The 19,671-nt window shown below is 37.0% G+C and overlaps 1 protein-coding gene across 2 annotated transcripts in view; it reads left to right on the forward strand.

Annotated features, from left to right (window-relative positions):
- The window catches only part of triqk (triple QxxK/R motif containing), a 134,508-nt gene that overhangs the window by 58,011 nt on the left and 56,826 nt on the right, over window positions 1-19,671 (forward strand). For both annotated transcript variants that reach the window (XM_039737100.1, XM_039737101.1), the window contains exon 3: window positions 13,925-14,000. In XM_039737100.1, the coding sequence (XP_039593034.1) occupies window positions 13,940-14,000 (61 nt within the window). In that variant the 5' untranslated portion in view covers window positions 13,925-13,939. The remainder of the gene's footprint in view (window positions 1-13,924; window positions 14,001-19,671) is intronic.

Raw genomic sequence — 19,671 nt, forward strand, 5'->3', positions numbered from 1 at the left:
GAGCCATTGCGATTATAAAGACCATTTTCGTTTTTTATCATACTCACGGTCCCTTTCAGCTTTAGTTTTTCTTTTCTTGCCTTCATTGTCATGTTTTTCAGGGCCTGTTGTGCCAGTTTTAATCAAGAAACGATCCATTTCTCATCCGCGATGCTACTTGCTTCAGTTTCAGCAACACGCATATAGCGAGAAAAACGTGCTTACCGCAGTGCATTATGAGTTAGGCAGGTAATTCCTAATGACGTATTCGAAATTCTGCAAGATGGTACATTTCCAAAGAAGTAAATATTACCGATGTTGTCGGGAAAAAATAATCGCGTCTAAGTGAAGATTTTTATAGATATTTCATAACATTTGTAAACCATTAGAATGTTTTCTTCTTTATTTTTAATAAACTGACAGCACGAAACCAAATTGTTTTATATGAAAAATTCTCTAATCAAAAACGATCTATAGACAGCTCATCAAAATTGAAGTTGTCACGCAATAAATTTCTTAACTCCTCAATATATCACAACCTATGCGAAATCGCAAATTTCAGGAAAGATTAACTACCTAACAAGCTTTGTTATGTGGTGAAAACATTTGCATTGTAAGTAAAATGACTGCATTTTTATGTAGAAACAATGAATTTTATCAATAATATATAAAAGTTCTCGATTTATGAAAAATCATCAGATTACATCGTAATGTCGGCATGAAAAAATGACCGCATCTCGAAGCGTGTAAATAGTAGGGTAAAATACTTATGTAAGACCGCTTCTCCTTTGAAAAATTTTTGAGACATGATGAACATGCCTAAGTAGACTGTTTCCGCATGAAGTACGTGCCCAAATGTTTAAAATTTAAGTAGTGGTAAAAAAAAGTAGTGGTAAAAATTTGCCCTGCACAGCACATATATTTTTTTCTGCAGAAAATTGCACTTGTCCGCGGACAACTGAAACCAGAAAAACACACTTGTCCGACGGTCAATTTGCCCGTGTCGGACGAGTCGGACGTTGGATTTCCGCACCCCTGATCTGTCTTAATCTAACTGGAAGTGTCCGTTTCTCTTTCTATGCATGTTAGAATGAAGTTCCACAGGGCACCCCTACCCCTATTATCCCCTTTACCAGCAACCATTAATTATTTATTAATTTATTTATTAATGGGATTAATAAAGTATCCTATCTATCTATCTATCTATCTATCTATCTATCTATCTATCTATCTATCTATCTATCTATCTATCTATCTATCTATCTATCTATCTATCTATCTATCTATCTATCTAACCTGGTAATGAGCAAAGCAATGCTGAACATTCCCACTCCCTCATAGTTTCTCCCTGTAGGGTTCAATGACCCTTGTACTCTGAAAACAAAATTAAGACAACCTAGCACAGAGACCACCCCCAACCCACATTGGTCTAGGTAGCTAGTAAAACACAGCAGTACAGCATAATGGGAGACATACTCCGTATACTCTTTCTATACTGTCAATCATTGGGAAAAAAAGTCTTTCAGTCCTGGAAAAATTGCAGATTTTTGAGAAAGAGCACAGCATCCCCACCTTCCAAACTTTCTGGAATACCTATAGGATATACATTGTTTCTTCTAGTTCTTTCATTGAGGTCCACCTATTTGGAAGATGTACATTTTAGTTATTTTGCTGACACCTTTATCCTAGGCAATTTACAACATTGATGATACAATTGATTACGTTTCTTTTGGTTTTCCAATTGGAGCACAGGCAGGTTAAGTGGCCAGCTTATGGTCACACAGTGTCATTAGTGGGATTTAAAACCACAACCTCAGGGTTTGAAGTCCAAAGCCATAACCACTATGCCCCACTGCCTGCTGTGATAGTTTTGGAAGACAGTATTTCCACCTGGCGTTGCAAGGAATGAATTTTAATCTTTGTACTGCATAACTGACTAAACCCAGTTTTTTACCAGTCATTTTTTTGTGCTGGTTTTACTTCCACAATTTGTTGATGGATTAAATCTCAGTCTGCCAGGAAAGAGTCTCTAATTGTTGATAGCTGCAATCTTGCAGTGTTCTGTAAATCAGCACAGAAAGGTCATCTAGTTGGAATTGTTGTCATCTTCCCATCTATGCAGTGGATCATAAAAGTTTGTTGCCATAAACTGCTACCCCAGTGTTGGTAATGTTTTAAATTGTGGTATTGTTAAGTATTAAGAGAAAATATCAGTAAAAATGAGCAAAAAGGTGAACAATTCCCAGTAATGGAACATTCATACATCCATCTACCTCCAAGGTTCACATGCCTACAACCTCACTAGCGACATGTCTTTTATGTTTTCATCTATACCATCTCAGATCTTGTGCTATACTTAAGAGAAATAATCCGTAAGCCTTTAGCATTTCTTTATTGATTTAAATTGTTCTCGTAGCAATTGTAGACCATAGAGAGCCTTGAAATTGGCAAGCAAATTCAGAAACTGATAATTTTCTGTCTAACAACCCAGAGTTTGGAATTGGCCATAAAATACAGGGAGAAGTAAAAGTAACACAAAAACAACATAACAGGACCGCAACATGCAAGAAAGGACAGCAGGAGATATAATTCAGTATGGTTGGAAGAGTTGTTAATGCATATGCAATATCTTATTTCTACCTATAAAAGATGTTAGGAATTTATAAAAATAGACAATATTTAGTTATATTTACTTATTACTTATATACTATATATAGACTTGATGACCATTTCAAAAAACTCTATTTTCGTCTTGCTGTGTTTCACTATTAAGTGGTATAATTTGTTTACATTGTATTGTTTGCTATCCTATACCTCTTGTTGTAGCATATGTAAAATACTGTGTGTGATTCACTCCTTGTAGAGCTTTTGAGACAATATGCTTCAAGAATATTAATTTTCTAATGCTACACAATATGTTAAAACAGATGGTAAAGTGGAGCTACATAGGTTTAGCACAGTTGTAGCACACAGAGACACAAATAACTGCTGGAAGCAGAAAGGAGGAGGACTCGCTCTCTATGTGAACACAAGATGGTGCAACCCTGGACATGTAAACGTCAAAATCTCCACTTGCTGCAGGGACATCGACCTGTTGGCCGTAAGTCAGCAGCACAGGAGCGACGCAGGGGACTGTGCTTTCTCTGGTCCTGTTCAGCCTATATACATTGGACTTCCAATACAACTTGGAGTCCTGCCACGTGCAAAAGTTCGCCGATGACACTGCTATCGTGACGGTGTGGGCAGGAGGAGGAGTAAAGGAACCTAATCAAGGACTTTGTTAAATGGTGCAACTCAATCCACCTACAACTGAACACCAGCAAAACCAAGGAATTTGTGGTGGATTTTAGGAGGCCCAGGCCCCTCATGGACCCTGTGATCATCAGAGGTGACTGAGGATGCAGACCTATAAATATCTGGGAGTGCAGCTGGATGATAAATAGGACTGGACTGCCAATACTGATGCTGTGTTCAAGAGAGGACAGTGCCGACTACAGTATACTTCCTCATAAGGCTGGCGTCTTTCAACATCTGCAATAAGATGCTGCAGATGTTCTATCAGACTGTTGTGGCGAGCACCCTTTTCTACGCGGTGGTGTGTTGGGGAGGCAGCATAAAGACGCCTCACACCTGGACAAACTGGTGAGGAAGGCAGGCTCTATTGTAGGCATGGAGCTGGACAGTTTGACATCTGTGGCAGAGCGACGGGTGCTGAGCAGGCTCCTGTCAATCATGGAGAATCCCCTGCATCCACTGAGCAGTATTCTCTCCAGACAGAGGAGCAGTTTCAGCAATAGACTGCTGTCACTGTCCTGCTCCACTGACAGACTGAGGAGATCATTCCTCCCCCACACAAGACTCTTCAATTCCACCAGGGGGGAGGGGGGTAAACGTTAACATTATACAATGATATTATCTGTTATACCTACCTTGCACTCTCCACCCTGCATTTTTTTTATAAATTGCACTGCATTTTTATCACTATTTAATTAATATTGCTTTTATCAGTAGGCTGCTGCTGGAGTATGTGAATTTCCCCTTGGGGATTAATAAAGTATCCTATCTCTCTCTCTCTCTCTCTGTAGTTTTAAATCCAAATTACAACTGTCTTAGCTATTCTGCATACTGAAAAGGACCATTCATTGGGGAAACAGTATCAACTAAGTAAGATCATTGTACATTTTACTACATCCAGTTCAGGACAGATTAAGTGCCACCGCAGACACCATGAAGAAAAGGAAAATGGAAAACAGTTATTAATGGCAGGATTTATTTTATTGTCCTTTTTCATTATTTAAAAAAAAGATTGCATTAGCCATTTTTTTTTTACCGTCTGTCTCTCTCCCCTAATTGTGAGTGAAGACAGAACCTTAGCCATTGCAGTAATGATTTATTGTGGCATGGTTTCCATAAATGTACTTTTAAGTGGTTTGTAAACAAAGACTTAAAAATAGAGAATATGAAAAAGCAGAGTTGTCCAGGTGCTGCAGTCTGAAGCAAAATTCCTTGTGTTGCTAAAATGTGTTTTGAAGCCAGCTGGCTGCATGGACCAAGGCTAAAAGAACACCGAATAGTAGATTAAAAGAATGGGGGATAGCAGGTTTGGCTATGTTGCCAACTAACAGAATCAATTAGAAAACAATAAGTTTTGGCACAGTTCTACTATTTCTCTAAGGTAAAATGAAAAAGCCAACAACACTTAAGTGCACTGAAAAATACATCAATTAGGGCAGCACCAGTAACATTTAGGACTCTTGAGATTGCTGTATTTGTTTCACTGATATTTGTTTTCATTTTATGTTGGTCATTTGCAACTTGTGCTAATTACAATACTTGTAATGATATTAAAAAGGACAATTAAAGTAAAAGGGCATAAACACAATTTAATCATGTTGATTCTATGCCATAATGGAATTAGTTATGGCTTTAAATGGAGTTTTTCCATCTATCCATTTCTAAACTGCTTTATTGTTCTTGAAAATAGAACTGTGAAAGGCTCAGGTGTGTTAATAGGATAGCGGATGTGACCCATTAACATTCTGACCCATGTATAAATCTCTTTTTGGCTCATCAAAGGCAATGAGTCTCAAGATGTATAAGTAGGGCAGGGGGTCAGATGAAGAAAAAGATTGGCAATTCAGATTCTGAATCCTCTCCCATGTAGGCATTTCTATTCCTTTTCAGACAGATAGCATTGGCCTTGTTCAACAAGAATATATTATCAAATTTTAAAATATTTCATTTTAGGCAAGATATATGTTTAACTTCCCAAAGTAATATTTAAATGTATGGTAGAAGATATTTTAAATTGAGTGTTTTTTATGTTTCTTTTTTTTTTGTTTTCTTAATTTGTTTCCAATTTATTAGCTACAGTTGCTAGGTATAGGTCTCAAACTAAAAAATAAAGTAACACTTTGATAGCCTGTGACCAATGTTCCTTCTAAGGAATAGCTTATAGTGAGCAAAAAACATTGTTTATGAGCGAAATTTTGTTTAAGCCAAAAATTTATGAGCACCAATTTTCGCGATAAGTACGAGCGACACTGTCGGAATGAGCGATCGTGCGGGAAGTATGAGCAATGCTCTGAATTCGTGTGAACGATCGCTCACGCGCTCAGCTTAGAGGGAACATTGCCTGTGACACCACCACCCTCTTAATCTCACCTTTCTACTTTACTCATCTCTTTCTTCCTTCTCCTACCCCTGCCAAAATATCTGTGTATTCACACACACACACACACACACACATATATATTTCACAAGCAAAAAAAAATATAAAAAACATTGGGGTTTCAGATGCCCGAGTATTGTGGTTACATTTTTTTTTTGTTTCCTTGTGTGTTTAGCAGTATTAACAATTAATAACATTCGACTTAGGTGGCATCTTTTTTATGTCCACCACCATTTTCTGATGCATGGTGTCGATTGTTGCTAAAAAGTAGCTAGGCGGGACAACTGGAAGTGTGATGAAATTGCACTAAAACAGAATTAATTTATTCATTCATTATTTAATTTCAATTAATGCTTTTTGGCTTTTTGTTATCCATGAGATTGTTTTATTTATAATTATTTAAAGCTTATTACATACTGTTGTCAATGGTTTTATAATTTTGTTGTCATTTATTTATTCATTTTTGTTGTCCTTTTTCCCTGATATTAATTCTTTTCAATATTGATAATATAACATTTGTCATTAGGATAACACTGTGGGCATGATAGGCAGTAATTTCTAGCATTTTTAAGCTATGTTTTTAAACCCAATAAGAAAATATGCACACGATCTCCACAATCATTTAAAAGTCGTGGTTGTAAATCATTCAAATATATACTACACATTAAATTAAAAAAATAATTTTCAATTTCAAAAATCTTTAATCCTGTCTTTTTTTGCTATTATGATATGGTAGCAGCAGTTCAAAAATATTACATAGATGAGATGGTCTTCTACATACAGTATATTATATACAGTGGGATGCAAAAGTTTGGGCAACCTTGTTAATAATCATTATTTTCCTCTATAAATCGTTGGTTGTTAAGATAAAAAATGTCAGTTAAATCTATACTAATAAAAGGCAAAGCCCTCACTGACTCACTCACTCACTGACTCATCACTAATTCTCCAACTTCCCGTGTAGGTAGAAGGCTGAAATTTGGCAGGCTCATTCCTTACAGCTTACTTACAAAAGTTGGGCAGGTTTCATTTCGAAATTCTACGCATAATGGTCATAACTGGAAACTATTTTTCTCCATATAATGTAATGGAGTTGAGCTGGATGGCTGTGGGGGGCAGAGTTTCGTGTGACATCATCACGCCTCCTACGTAAGTACGTAGAGAACAAAGAAGACCTCCAAACAGCGCTGAACAAAAAATGCCATTTCACAATTGAGAAGACAGAAAAAGATTATGAAGCAAGTGATGCATACAAGCATATTCATAAATACAAGCATATTCATAAGTACAGCTACTGTGCAAACAAAGCACGGCGTGAACCGTAAGTTTATATTAAATTAAGTTCATAGACAGGCTGGCGTTTGTAATTTAGTGCGTCAGCGTCAATCCAATAGAAACCCTACCGCTAAATTTTCACGGGTGAAGGACTGTGCTTATGCAGAGGAAAATGAGATGGTCAGGGTGGTGTTTGGCACAAACTCAGCGAAACTGCAAGAGAAACTTTTAAGTGCCGGGTCTTAGCTGACATTACATACAGCCGTGGACATCACACGAGATGGCACCAGCACAGCTGGGAACCTTCGATGCAAGAACACCAAGCGGCTCACGTGAACTGACGCAGTGCACAGACAAAAAGCAACAGTTCCAAAGAGTGCTGAACAAAAACCGAATTACACAATTGAGAAGGCAGCAAAAAATATGAAGCGCCTGATACATAGAATGATATTCATAAGTGCAGCTACTGCGGAAACAAAGCACACGGTGGAAAAAGTGAATGTCCCGCTAAAGGAACCCGTGCATGCAGTGTGTCACATCTCAGATAAAGAGGAAGACGAGCTGTTTATTAATGCAGTAAGAAACGAATTGATGAATGAAACCTTTTATCTTTACAACGATTGACAAACACGGAATGTAACTTGAACACAACACATCGTACAAATACGACCCTGATTGAAACAAATAATGATAATCAAATCCTTGATGACAGCAACACTCATAACACTCACAAAACAATTACTGTATATTGACAATCATGTTACGTTATTTTTAAAATGTTCCTTTTTCTTTTTCATAACTTCTTTAACACACTACTTCACCGCTGCGAATGTATATATATACCCAGATCTGCATATTCTCAAATAGACAAGACACACGGCGTGGCGCAATTGTAGAGGCTTCGCCTCTAGCGCCGACATCTGAGGTTCGATTCCCGAGAGGGGATGCACTGAGTATGTACGCGCGCTTCCCGATTCATTTTAACCTCGCATCTCCTTGGTTTGGGACGTATGAAAAAATATGCGGTTAACGCAGAATCATGTTACGTTATTTTTAAAATCTTTCCTTTTCTTAGCACAAGCACAGCTGAGAAGCTTCGATGCATGTACTTCATAACAAAAAATAACGCATTTAATCACACTTTCAATTCCAAGCAAAGGGGAACTTTTGTCAATGCATGATTTCCTGGTACATCGATTACACTGATGCACACATCAGAGCTACAAAAATGTTAGAGTCGGAATGAAGCGCGTTCCTGTGACTGATCAGAGGCAAATTTCATTTCAAAAACCTACTTGAGCGAAGCCTTGATAAAAGCAGAAAGCGGACTTTGTGGCTCTTACTGGGGATCATTGGACTTCCGTGACCGTTAGTAATTCTAATTACATCTAATTACAAAATGTTCAATGATCACACTGTTTTAGCCTAATGTACAAAATAATTGTGGCTAAGGTTACTCAGAGTTTAAAGATTAAGTTGGTCAAATTACCTTTTATGTTTCTGACTTATTTTTTAAGAAGAAAAACTGCACTTTATGTTGAAATTTTGGTTATTATTATTTAAAGACAATACCATTCTGAAAATGTACTTAAAGTACTTAAACTACCACTTCATTTTTAAGTCTGCCCAATTTTAACCAGGGATGATATTTTTGTTTCTGTTTTGAATTCAAATGCAGTTTAAAAGCATTTTTTTTTTTTTCAGAAATTAAAACCGCTTGAGTTTACTAAATTCATGTCCATGTCTATTATTTGATTCTGTCGCCCACTAAAACCCTTTTAAATAAAAAAAAAAACATTTCCGATTTGGGGCAAATTTATGTGTACGATTACATACGATTAATCAAGATTAATTATTACACAGCCTCTAATTGGATTAATTTTTTTAATCGAGTCCCACCTCTAATATATATATATGTAGATTTGTATATACAGTATATGTGTATATACAGTATATATGTAGATATGTATATGTGTATATATGTACTTTGTATATATATATCTTGACTGTGTATATATACACGCTGGTGCAGTAGGTGTAATATATGTATATATATATATATATATATATATATATATATATATATATATATGACACCAGCAACACTCATGACAATGACAAAACAATTACATTATCAATCATGTTAGGCGTTATTATTAAAATGTTTCCTTTTCTTTTACTTCTGAGATCTCTAATGTGTTTCTTTAAAGTGTTCCTGAGCTATGGTATTCTGCTAGTATATCATATAGGTGACACAAACAGTGATATTTGAGAAGTGAAATTAAGTTTATTGGATTTACAGAAAGTGTGCAATAATTGTTCAAACAAAATCAGGCAGGTGCATAAATTTGGGCACCACAAAAAAGAAATGAAATCAATATTTAGTAGATCCGCCTTTTGCAGAAATTACAGCCTCTAAATGCTTCCTCTAGGTTCCAATGAGAGTCTGGATTGTGGTTGAAGGTATTTTGGACCATTCCTCTTTACAAAACATCTTTAGTTCATTCAGGTTTGATGGCTTCCGAGCATGGACAGCTCTCTTTAACTCACACCACAGATTTTCAATTATATTCAGGTCTGGGGACTGAGATGGCCATTCCAGAACATTGTACTTGTTCCTCTGCATGAATGCCTTAGTGGATTTTGAGCTGTGTTTCGGGTCGTTGTCTTGTTGAAAGATCCAGCCCCGCGCAGCTTCAGCTTTGTTACTGATTCCTGGACATTGGTCTCCAGAATCTGCTGATACTGAGTGGAATCCATGCGTCCCTCAACTTTGACAAGATTCCCAGTCCCTGCCCTGGCCACACAGCCCCACAGCATGATGGAACCACCACCATATTTTACTGTAGGTAGCAGGTGTTTTTCTTGGAATGCTGTGTTCTTTTTCCTCCATGCATAACGCCTTGTTATGCCCAAATAACTCAATTTTAGTTTCATCAGTCCACAGCACCTTATTCCAAAATGAAGCTGGCTTGTCCAAATGTGCTTGAGCATACCTCAAGCGGCTCTGTTTGTGCTGTGGGCGGAGAATAGGCTTCCTCTGCATCACTCTCGCATACAGCATCTCCTTGTGCAAAGTGCGCCGAATGGTTGAACGATGCACAGTGACTCCATCTGCTGCAAGATGATGTTGTAGGTCTTTGGTGCTGGTCTGTGGGTTGACTCTGACTGTTCTCACCATTCGTCGCTTCTGTCTATCCGAAATCTTTCTTGGTCAGCCACTTCGAGCCTTAACTTGAACTGAGCCTGTAGTCTTCCATTTCCTCAATATGCTCCTAACTGTGGAAACAGACAGCTTAAATCTCTGGGACAGCTCTCTGTATCCTTCCCCTAAACCATGATGGTGAACGATCTTTGTCTTCAGGTCATCTGAGAGTTGTTTTGTGACCCCCATGTTGGTACTCTTCAGAGAAAATTAAAGGAGGAGGGAAACTTACAATTGACCCCTTTAAATACTCTTTCTCATTATAGGATTCACCTGTGTATGTAGGTCAGGGGTCACTGAGCTTACCAAGCCAATTTGAGTTCCAATAATTAGTTCTAAAAGTTTTGGAATCAATAAAATGACAACGGTGCCCAAATTTATGCACCTGCCTGATTTTGTTTGAACAATTATTGCACACGTTCTGTATATCCAATAAACTTCATTTCACTTCTCAAATATCACTGTGTGTGTCTCCTATATGATATATTTAACTGACATTTTTTATCACAACAACCAACGATTTATACAGGAAAATAATGACTATTAACAAGGTTGCCCAAAGTTTTGCATCCCACTGTACATCACAGAGCACTTTAACTTTTCAAAAATAAAACATTGTAGTAAAAAGAAAGTTTTGCTTATATTAAAACGTGTTATTTGTTTAATCTGTGATGGTATATGCAGGTATGACTTGTGTATTATTATTTTTGTTGCAGTCTTTGGTTAAAAGGGTTATGAGCAATACATCATTATTTACACACAGTATAACGTAGAATGGGTCGCACAGTGAGTAGCTCGGCTTAAAAATCCAGCATTCTAGCTTTTGTATATTCTCCACTAGCATTTTCTCCAGAACTGGTTTTGCTGTAGACAGTTAAACCTAATTCTAAAAAATGCTCTGGCCCCCTGCAGCTTTGAAATGAATTGATCAGGTTTGAAAAAAAATGTTACAATGGGATGCACACTCCACCATTTTTGCTCACATCTTGCAAATCTGCAATTGCCAAGGAACCTTGTGCAGTCCCTGGGAGATGCAGCTGTTTTTAGACAAGTACAAAAGCTGTTAACCAGTGCAATAAGTCCGATCACATACACAACACTGTGAATATACAATGTAGACAATAAACACATATAGTGGAACCTCGGTCACAAACGTCTCGGACCACGTACAAATTGGGTTATGACCAAAAATTTCGCCAAACTTTTGCATCTGTTCACAACCACACACTCGGGAGACAAACAAGCCAGTTTCCCTTCAGGTTTGTATGCGCTGATGATTTCCGCATGTGTTCAGTCTCTCCCTGTGTATTCGCTGTGAACTCTTCGTGCTGTATTTCGTTTCCCTTCCGGTTCATTCATGCTGGTGATTTACGCACGTGTTCAGTCTCTGCCTGTACAGTACCTTGTTCTTGGTCAGACGTGCATTGCGCAGAGGGATTTTTGTGGTATAGCGGGTCCACAGCTCACGTCACGAGGCCAATTTTAAATAAATAATAGCCGTGCTACAGCTGCCACATCCTCTTCATAAATAGAAGCGCGAGGCGGTTAAAGGGAGGATAATGAAAAGAAAGACGGAGGTTGCGGAGTGAGGAAGCAAGCAGGAAGCAGTGTGGAAAGAACCGGTGCAGGCAAGCACGTGCTCGCAGGCAGGTAGCTGGACAGTGAGCCCAAGTAGGGGTGTTTCACTGACACTCGTGGGGCAGAAGGAAGTGGTTGCTCCACCTGAGCGATCAAGGAGCTGGAGTGACCAGAAGGACAGCTGGCCGCGTAAGGCCAAGAAGGCAGCGTGGGTCACCAGTTAAAGAATGCACCGGGCTTGTTTTTAAAGAGACTGCTTCCAGCATTGTTTTAACCTCGTTGTATTTAATAAAGACTTTTTTCTATTGGATTTTAACCTCCACTTCACTTCTGTTTTTATGGGATTATTTATTTATTGAAGGATTCTGAAAGCATTGCACTTTATTTAATTTGGACTTTGCTTTTGATTGTTGTTTTGTTGATTTTAATAAAAAGCACATGGCACTTTTTGCACCATCCCCTTGCGCCATTGTACAGTAGTGCCTCACTGTCGTGCTCATGGTAACATTACTAACGGTGACGGGTTTAAGGGCTCCTGGAAGCGAGATGGGAGCATGCAGCGAACCCGCATCGTCACCGACTTTACCTCAAAACTGTAATCTCCTCTCCACCCAGTTCCTCCTCACTTCCTTTATGCCAGAACTCATGGAAGGTTAGTTTTCTTAGTTGTTTATGGCTAGTTTTTGTATAAATTACAGATTTTTCAAATGTTCATTTTTTTTTTTCCCTGTGCTTAAAACTCATTAAAAAAAAAAAGTGTTTATAGCGATCGGTTCGTAAGGCTACACGTGAACTCCTGCAAGGTTAGTTTTCCTAGCTGCTTATGGGTGGTTTTTGTATAAATTATGGATTTTTCAAATGTTTATTTTTTTTCTCTGTGGTTAAAACTGATGAAAATAAAGTGTTTACAGCAAGCGGTTCATAAGGCTATAGCGTGAATTCTTTCAATGTTAGTTTTCTCTGTTAAAGGTTTTCTCAGTGTTATTCAAAGTTTTTACATTTACTGTAGTTTACTATTGCACTATGCATTCTATGGTATAATTAACTATTTTTGTGCTTAAAAATCTTTAAAAAAAATATATTTACATACAGTTTGTACGGTCTGGAACGGATTAATTGTATTTACATACAATCCTATGGGGGAAATTACTTTGGGTCACGACCAAATCGGGTTGCGACCAGAGTTTTGTAATGAATTATGGTCGTGACCCGAGGTTCGACTGTATAAAGAGTTGGAATAATTAATATATATTTTTTTTTTTCAGATTCTGAAAATGTTAGGTTTTTTTTATTCTTCCAATTATGGAAAACAACTAGCTAACAGCTATTTAAACACTCTGTGATAATTTGGAAGTGCAGAAAGCTATTCAAAGTAACCAATTGCATGCTAAGTCATGTTTGCTTGCATTGCTTAGTAACACTGCTCACGGGTAAGTGTTGCACTGCTGAGGCAGCTTTTTGACTGCAGTGTCATGGTTATTTTTTTTGAGAGCTGAAAACCTTCATCTGAAAGTGCAACATCTTCCGTAGAACCTTTTTTGACACACTTGACTGGGTAAATTTATGCCTTGCTATAAGGAAAATGAATGGATGAAGTGCACATAATTTAGTTACATTCTGCAAGACTTTGGGGTTTAACCTTCTACTCCTTGATGTTGACTTTAGTCACCTGTCTTCACAGAGTTAATTTTACTTAAAATTGGCCAAATCAAATTGGAAAGAATACAATACAATAAACTCTGGTCCTATCGATGTTGGCCTTCAAAGTATGCATTGGCATTTCTCTGGAGAGCTCTTTAGAACTTGCACTAGAAAAAGCAGGGCAAGAGAGGGTGGAGCATGAGATGAGTTCACAGGCTTTTTATGGGTTTTACTTTAGTCTTGTTCTCTGAGGGCGTTAGGGGAAAACGGGCCTGAGGTTATGTTACATCCAAATCTTGGAAGCATTTACCAATTAAGTTAGTCTCCATAAATAGGAATTAAACCCACTCATTTGACAAAATCAAATGCATAAATCCAACAATAGTATAGCAATGAAGAGGCAGTGGCAATGAAAGATAGGAAAACAAAAACTCTACCATTATGCTTGGATTATAACAAAGTCTGCGGGTCTACAATTCTTTATGTAAAATAATGCAGAAGTTATTAAAATATTATAAAGATATAGTTTCTTGTAACAGTTATACTAGATTTAACATTTGTGGAACATTTTTCAGATACTTTACTACATAATGGGACGGAAAGATGCTAACAACTCAAGGCTACCAATTGAGCAATACCGCAAGCAAATTGGTAAGTAAATTAACTGTAAACTGCATGTATGATAACATTTCCAACTACAGCTTTCAAACCTTAACAGTTATTTGAGTGTTTGGACTTTTTCATTTCAATACTAATTTCAAATAAAAAAATGGAGACCTCAAAATAGAGTACATTTTCAAAGCTGATGGCACAATAACTTCATAGAAATAATGGATAGTCATGTCAAGCACACAATATATGAATAACTATATGTTCTAATTTACTGTTCTTAGTTTTTCTCCCTTATTCCATATACATATACTATACTGTACTAGAACTTTTTGCCAAGGATGACAGATTTTTATAACTGATTTCCTTCCAAGTTCCTTTCTAATCTTAAATGCAGTTTTGTCAAATTGTGATTGTGTGTGTGTGTGTGTGTATATATGTATATGTATATACAAAGTACTGTATATGTATAATATATATGTATATGCATATATGTATATGTGTATGTATATATATATATATGTGTGTGTATACACACACACACACAATCACATATACATATACAGGCGCTGGTCATAAAATTAGAATATCATGACAAAGTTGATTTATTTCAGTAATTCCATTCAAAAAGTGAAACTTTTTATATTAGATTCATTCATTACACACAGACTGATGTATTTCAAATGTTTATTTCTTTTAATTTTGATGATTATAACTGACAACTAATGAAACTCCCAAATTCAGTATCTCGGAAAATTAGAATATAAATTAAGACCAATGGAAAAAAAGGATTTTTAGAAATGTTGGCCAACTGAAAGGTATGAACATGAAAAGTTTGAGCATTTACAGCACTCAATATTTAGTTGGGGCTCCTTTGGCCTGGATTACTGCAGCAATGCGACGTGGCATGGAGTCGATCAGTCTGTGGCACTGCTGAGGTGTTAAGAGAGCCCATGTTGCTCTGATAGTGGCCTTCAGCTCTTCTGAATTGTTGGGTCTGGCGTATTGTATCTTCCTCTTCACAATACATGTAAAGAAAATCTATGGGGTTAAGGTCAGGCGAGTTTGCTGTACTGGTAGCTTTGGCACTGTATGCAAGTGCCGGGTCCTGTTGGAAAATGAAATCTGCATCTCCGTAAAGTTCTTCAGCAGCAGGAAGCATGAAGTGCTCTAAAACTTCCTGGTAGATGGCTGCGTTGACCTTGGACCTCAGAAAACACAATGGACCAACACCAGCAGATGACATGGCACCTCAAACCATCACTGACTGTGGAAACTTTACACTGGACCTCAAGCAACGTGGATTCTGTGCCTCTCCTCTCTTCCTTCAGACTCTGGGACCTTGATTTCCAAAGAAAATGCAAAATGTACTTTCATCAGAGAACATAACTTTAGACCACTCAGCAGCAGTCCAGTCCTTTTTCATCTTTAGCCCAGGCGAGACGCTTCTGACGCTGTCTCTTGTTCAAGAGTGGCTTGACACAAGGAATGCGACAGCTGAAACCCATGTCTTGCATATGTCTGTGCGTGGTGGTTCTTGAAGCACTGACTCCAGCTGCAGTCCACTGTTTGTGAATCTCCCCCACATTTTGAATGGCTTTTGTTTCACAATCCTCTCCAGGGTGCGGTTATCCCTATTGCTTGTACACTTTTTTCTACCACATCTTGTCCTTCCCTTCGCCTCTCTATTAATGTGCTTGGACACAGAGCTCTGTAAACAGCCAGCCTCTTTAGCAATGACCTCTTGTATCTTGCCCTCCTTGTGCAAGGTGTCAATATTCTAATTTTCTGCGATACTGAATTTGGGACTTTCATTAGTTGTCAGTTATAATCGTCAAAATTAAAAGAAACAAACAATTGAAATACATCAGTCTGTGTTTAATGAATGAATCTAATATACAAGTTCCACTTTTTGAATGGAATTACTGAAATAAATCAACTTTGTCATGATATTCTAATTTTATGACCAGCACTTGCATATGTGTGTGTGTGTATATATATATAAATATATATATATATATATATATATATATATACACACACACACATATATACACATCAACAACAACATTTATTTATATAGCACATTTTCATACAAACAGTAGCTCAAAGTGCTTTACATAATAAAGAATAGAAAAATAAAAGACACAATAAGAAAACAAAATAAATCAACATTAATTAACATCGAATAAGAGTAAGGTTCAATGGCCAGGGGACAGAAAAACAAAAACTCCAGACGGCTGGAGAAAAATAAAATCTGTAGGGATTCCAGACCATGAGACCGACCAGTCCCCTCTGGGCATTCTACCTAACATAAATGAAACAGTCCTCTTTGGATTTAGGGTTCTCACGGAAGGGCTTGATGAATGATGGTCACGTAGACTTCTGCCTTTTAATCCATCCATCATTGTTGGAGCATCATGAAGCTTTGAGTAGGTGGAGGTGGCGCAGGCCACCACCACAAAGAAACCGGAAAAAGAAACAGAAAAGAGATTAGGGGTCAGTACGGATTTTAGAGCCACCATGAATAGTTGTTATGATGAATTGAACATATAGAGTATCAGGATTAAGTTAAAGTGAAGTTATAAAAAGGCCATGTTAAAGTAATATGTTTTCAGCAGTGTTTTAAAGTGCTCTACTGTATCAGCCTGGCAAATTCCAATTGGCAGGCTATTCCAGATTTTAGGTACATAGCAGCAGAAGGCCGCCTCACCACTTCTTTTAAGTTTTGTTCTTGGAATTCTAAGGAGACACTCATTTGAGGATCTGAGGTTACGATTTGGAATATAAGGTGTCAGACATTCCGATATATAAGATGGGGCGAGATTATTTAAGGCTTTATAAACCATAAGCAGAATTTTAAAGTCAATCCTGAATGACACAGGTAACCAGTGTAGTGACATTAAAACTGGAGAAATGTGTTCGGATTTTCTTTTCCTAGTTAGGATTCTAGCAGCTGCATTCTGCACTAGTTGCAAACGATTTATGTCTTTTTGGGTAGTCCTGAGAGGAGTGCGTTACAGTAATCTAGTCGACTGAAAACAAACGCGTGAACTAATTTCTCAGCATCTTTCAGTGATATAAGAGGTCTAACTTTACTTATGTTTCTTAAGTGAAAAAATGCTGTCCTAATGATCTGATTAATATGCGATTTAAAATTCAGATTACAGTCAACAATTACCCCTAAGCTTTTTACCTCCGTCTTGACTTTTAATCCTAATGTATCCAGTTTATTTCTAATAGCCTCATTGTATCCATTATTGCTAATCACTAAGATTTCAGTTTTCTCTTTATTTAACTTGAGAAAGTTACTATTCATCCATTCTGAGATACTAGTCAGACATTGTGTTAGTGAATCAATAGAATCGGGGTCATCAGGTGCTATTGATAAGTACAGCTGTGTGTCATCAGCATAGCTGTGGTAGCTCACGTTGTGCCCTGAGATAATCTGACCTAACGGAAGCATGTAGATTGAGAATAACAGCGGACCCAGGATAGAGCCTTGTGGAACACCATATCGGATATCATGTGTCTTTGAGTTGTAATTACCACAACTAACAAAAATTTTCTCCCTGTCAGGTAGGATTCAAACCAATTTAAGACACTGCCAGAGAGGCCCACCCATTGACTAAGGCGATTTCTAAGAATGTTGTGATCAATGGTGTCAAATGCAGCACTCAGATCTAAGAGGATGAGAACAGATAAATGGCCTCTGTCTGCATTTACCCGCAAGTCATTTACTACTTTAACGAGTGCAGTTTCTGTGCTGTGATTTGTTCTAAAACCCGACTGAAATTTATCAAGAATAGCATGTTTATTGAGGTGGTCATTTAACTGCATAATGACTGCCTTCTCCAGAACTTTACTTAAGAAAGGCAGGTTAGAGATGGGTCTAAAATTTTCAAGAGCGAGGGTCAAGATTATGTTTCTTAAGAAGGGGTTTAACTACAGCAGTCTTAAGACAGTCTGGGAAGACCCCCGTATCTAATGACGAATTTACTATGTCCAGAACATTATCAATTAGCACACCTGATACTTCTTTGAAAAACTTTGTTGGTATTGGATCAAGGATGCAGGTGGAGGATTTTAATTGAGAGGTTATTTTTTGTAAATCAGGTAAATCTATCCTAGTGAAATATATATGTGTGTGTGTGTATATATATATGTATATATATATATATATATATATGTGTATATATATATATATATATATATATATATATGTATATATATATATATATATATACACATATATATATATATATATATATATATATATATATATATATATACATATATATATATATATATATATATATATATATATATATATATATATATATATATATATATATATATATATGTATATACTGTGGAGCAGTGGGCGGGGGGATGGGATACCAGGCTGCTTGCTGCTTATCGACACATTTACAGGACAAAAGACACTGACGGAGAGGTGAGAATGGATTTAAAGCGGGCCATATTTATGAGCTTTCTCGTAGGCTCTGGTAATTCTATTGTTAAAGACTATATTCACTTCAGTTTGTATTGTTTAATGTATTTCTTTTTTATTGTGGTGGTCACACTAATATAAAAACATCTGATTATTTTCAAATTCATGTGTTTCACTGGTTGTTATTTTAATTTGATTATTATTAATTTTAATTGTGTTAATGCAAAGACATCAGGGTGACATTCACAGGTTGACAGATGTGAGCAGATGAGATAAGACACACACTGGAGCCCAGAACAGGATGTGCAACCACAGGTTGCAGGCATCAAAATAGTCAGGCATGAAATAATCGTGACTAATCGAAAAATAAATTGAACGATTAGTCAACTACCAAAATAATCATTAGTTGCAGCCCTATTCTAATGGCAATGGAATGTGCTAGCAAAATAAAAGAAGAAACGTAAAGAAAATATATGTTAGTCCAAATTCTGCATCATCCCAATATCTCAATAAGAATGGAAAGTAAGATAAAGTAAACACTTTCTGAAAGGGGAAACAGTTCTAAAAAAAATGTAAAAGTGCAAACTGTCACCTGATGAAATTAAAGAGAAAAGGCCACTCATTGTAAAGATTGCCATTGTGAAGCTAAGTACCCTGCATCCTTGGATTTAGAAGACTACCAATAAAGCACTCATACAGGTAGCCAGATATTAAGACCCAATATTTTAGTACACAAAAATAATATTGAACATTGTAGTATGGTAAGTGGGAGTTGAGCAGTGGGATTGAATCTGATTCTAAGTCAAAGTCTGTATTGTTTAAAAAAAAAAAAAGAAAAAAAAAATCACTAAATCCCCCTAAATTTTCAGGTAAACATTACAGCTGGTCCAGACTACAGGAGCAAACACTGCAGAAAAGGATAAATTAAAACTGAATTCTCAAAAGAAGAGTAAGCATTTAACACTAGAATCCCTGTAGCCTACGAAAAAAGTCATTCTGGGCCACCTTAAATTCCTTCACACTTCATCAGTGTCTTTGTTTTGCAAATGTGTCAATCAGCACATGCAGCAAGCAGCCTACTATCCCATTCCCGCCACCGGCACAGCTGAAGTTCTCCCAGCTCAAGTCTGTTTACCTGGGTAGTAGGTGCCTTGAATTATATTGGGTAAATAATATATCATTATTTGAAATAATTACATTTCATGTGTGTTCTGTGTCTACAATAATCTGGGTAAATGTAGGATAACAGGAAATGCGAGG

Source organism: Polypterus senegalus, chromosome 15, assembly GCF_016835505.1.
Source record: "Polypterus senegalus isolate Bchr_013 chromosome 15, ASM1683550v1, whole genome shotgun sequence".
Taxonomy (NCBI): Eukaryota; Metazoa; Chordata; class Cladistia; order Polypteriformes; family Polypteridae; genus Polypterus; species Polypterus senegalus.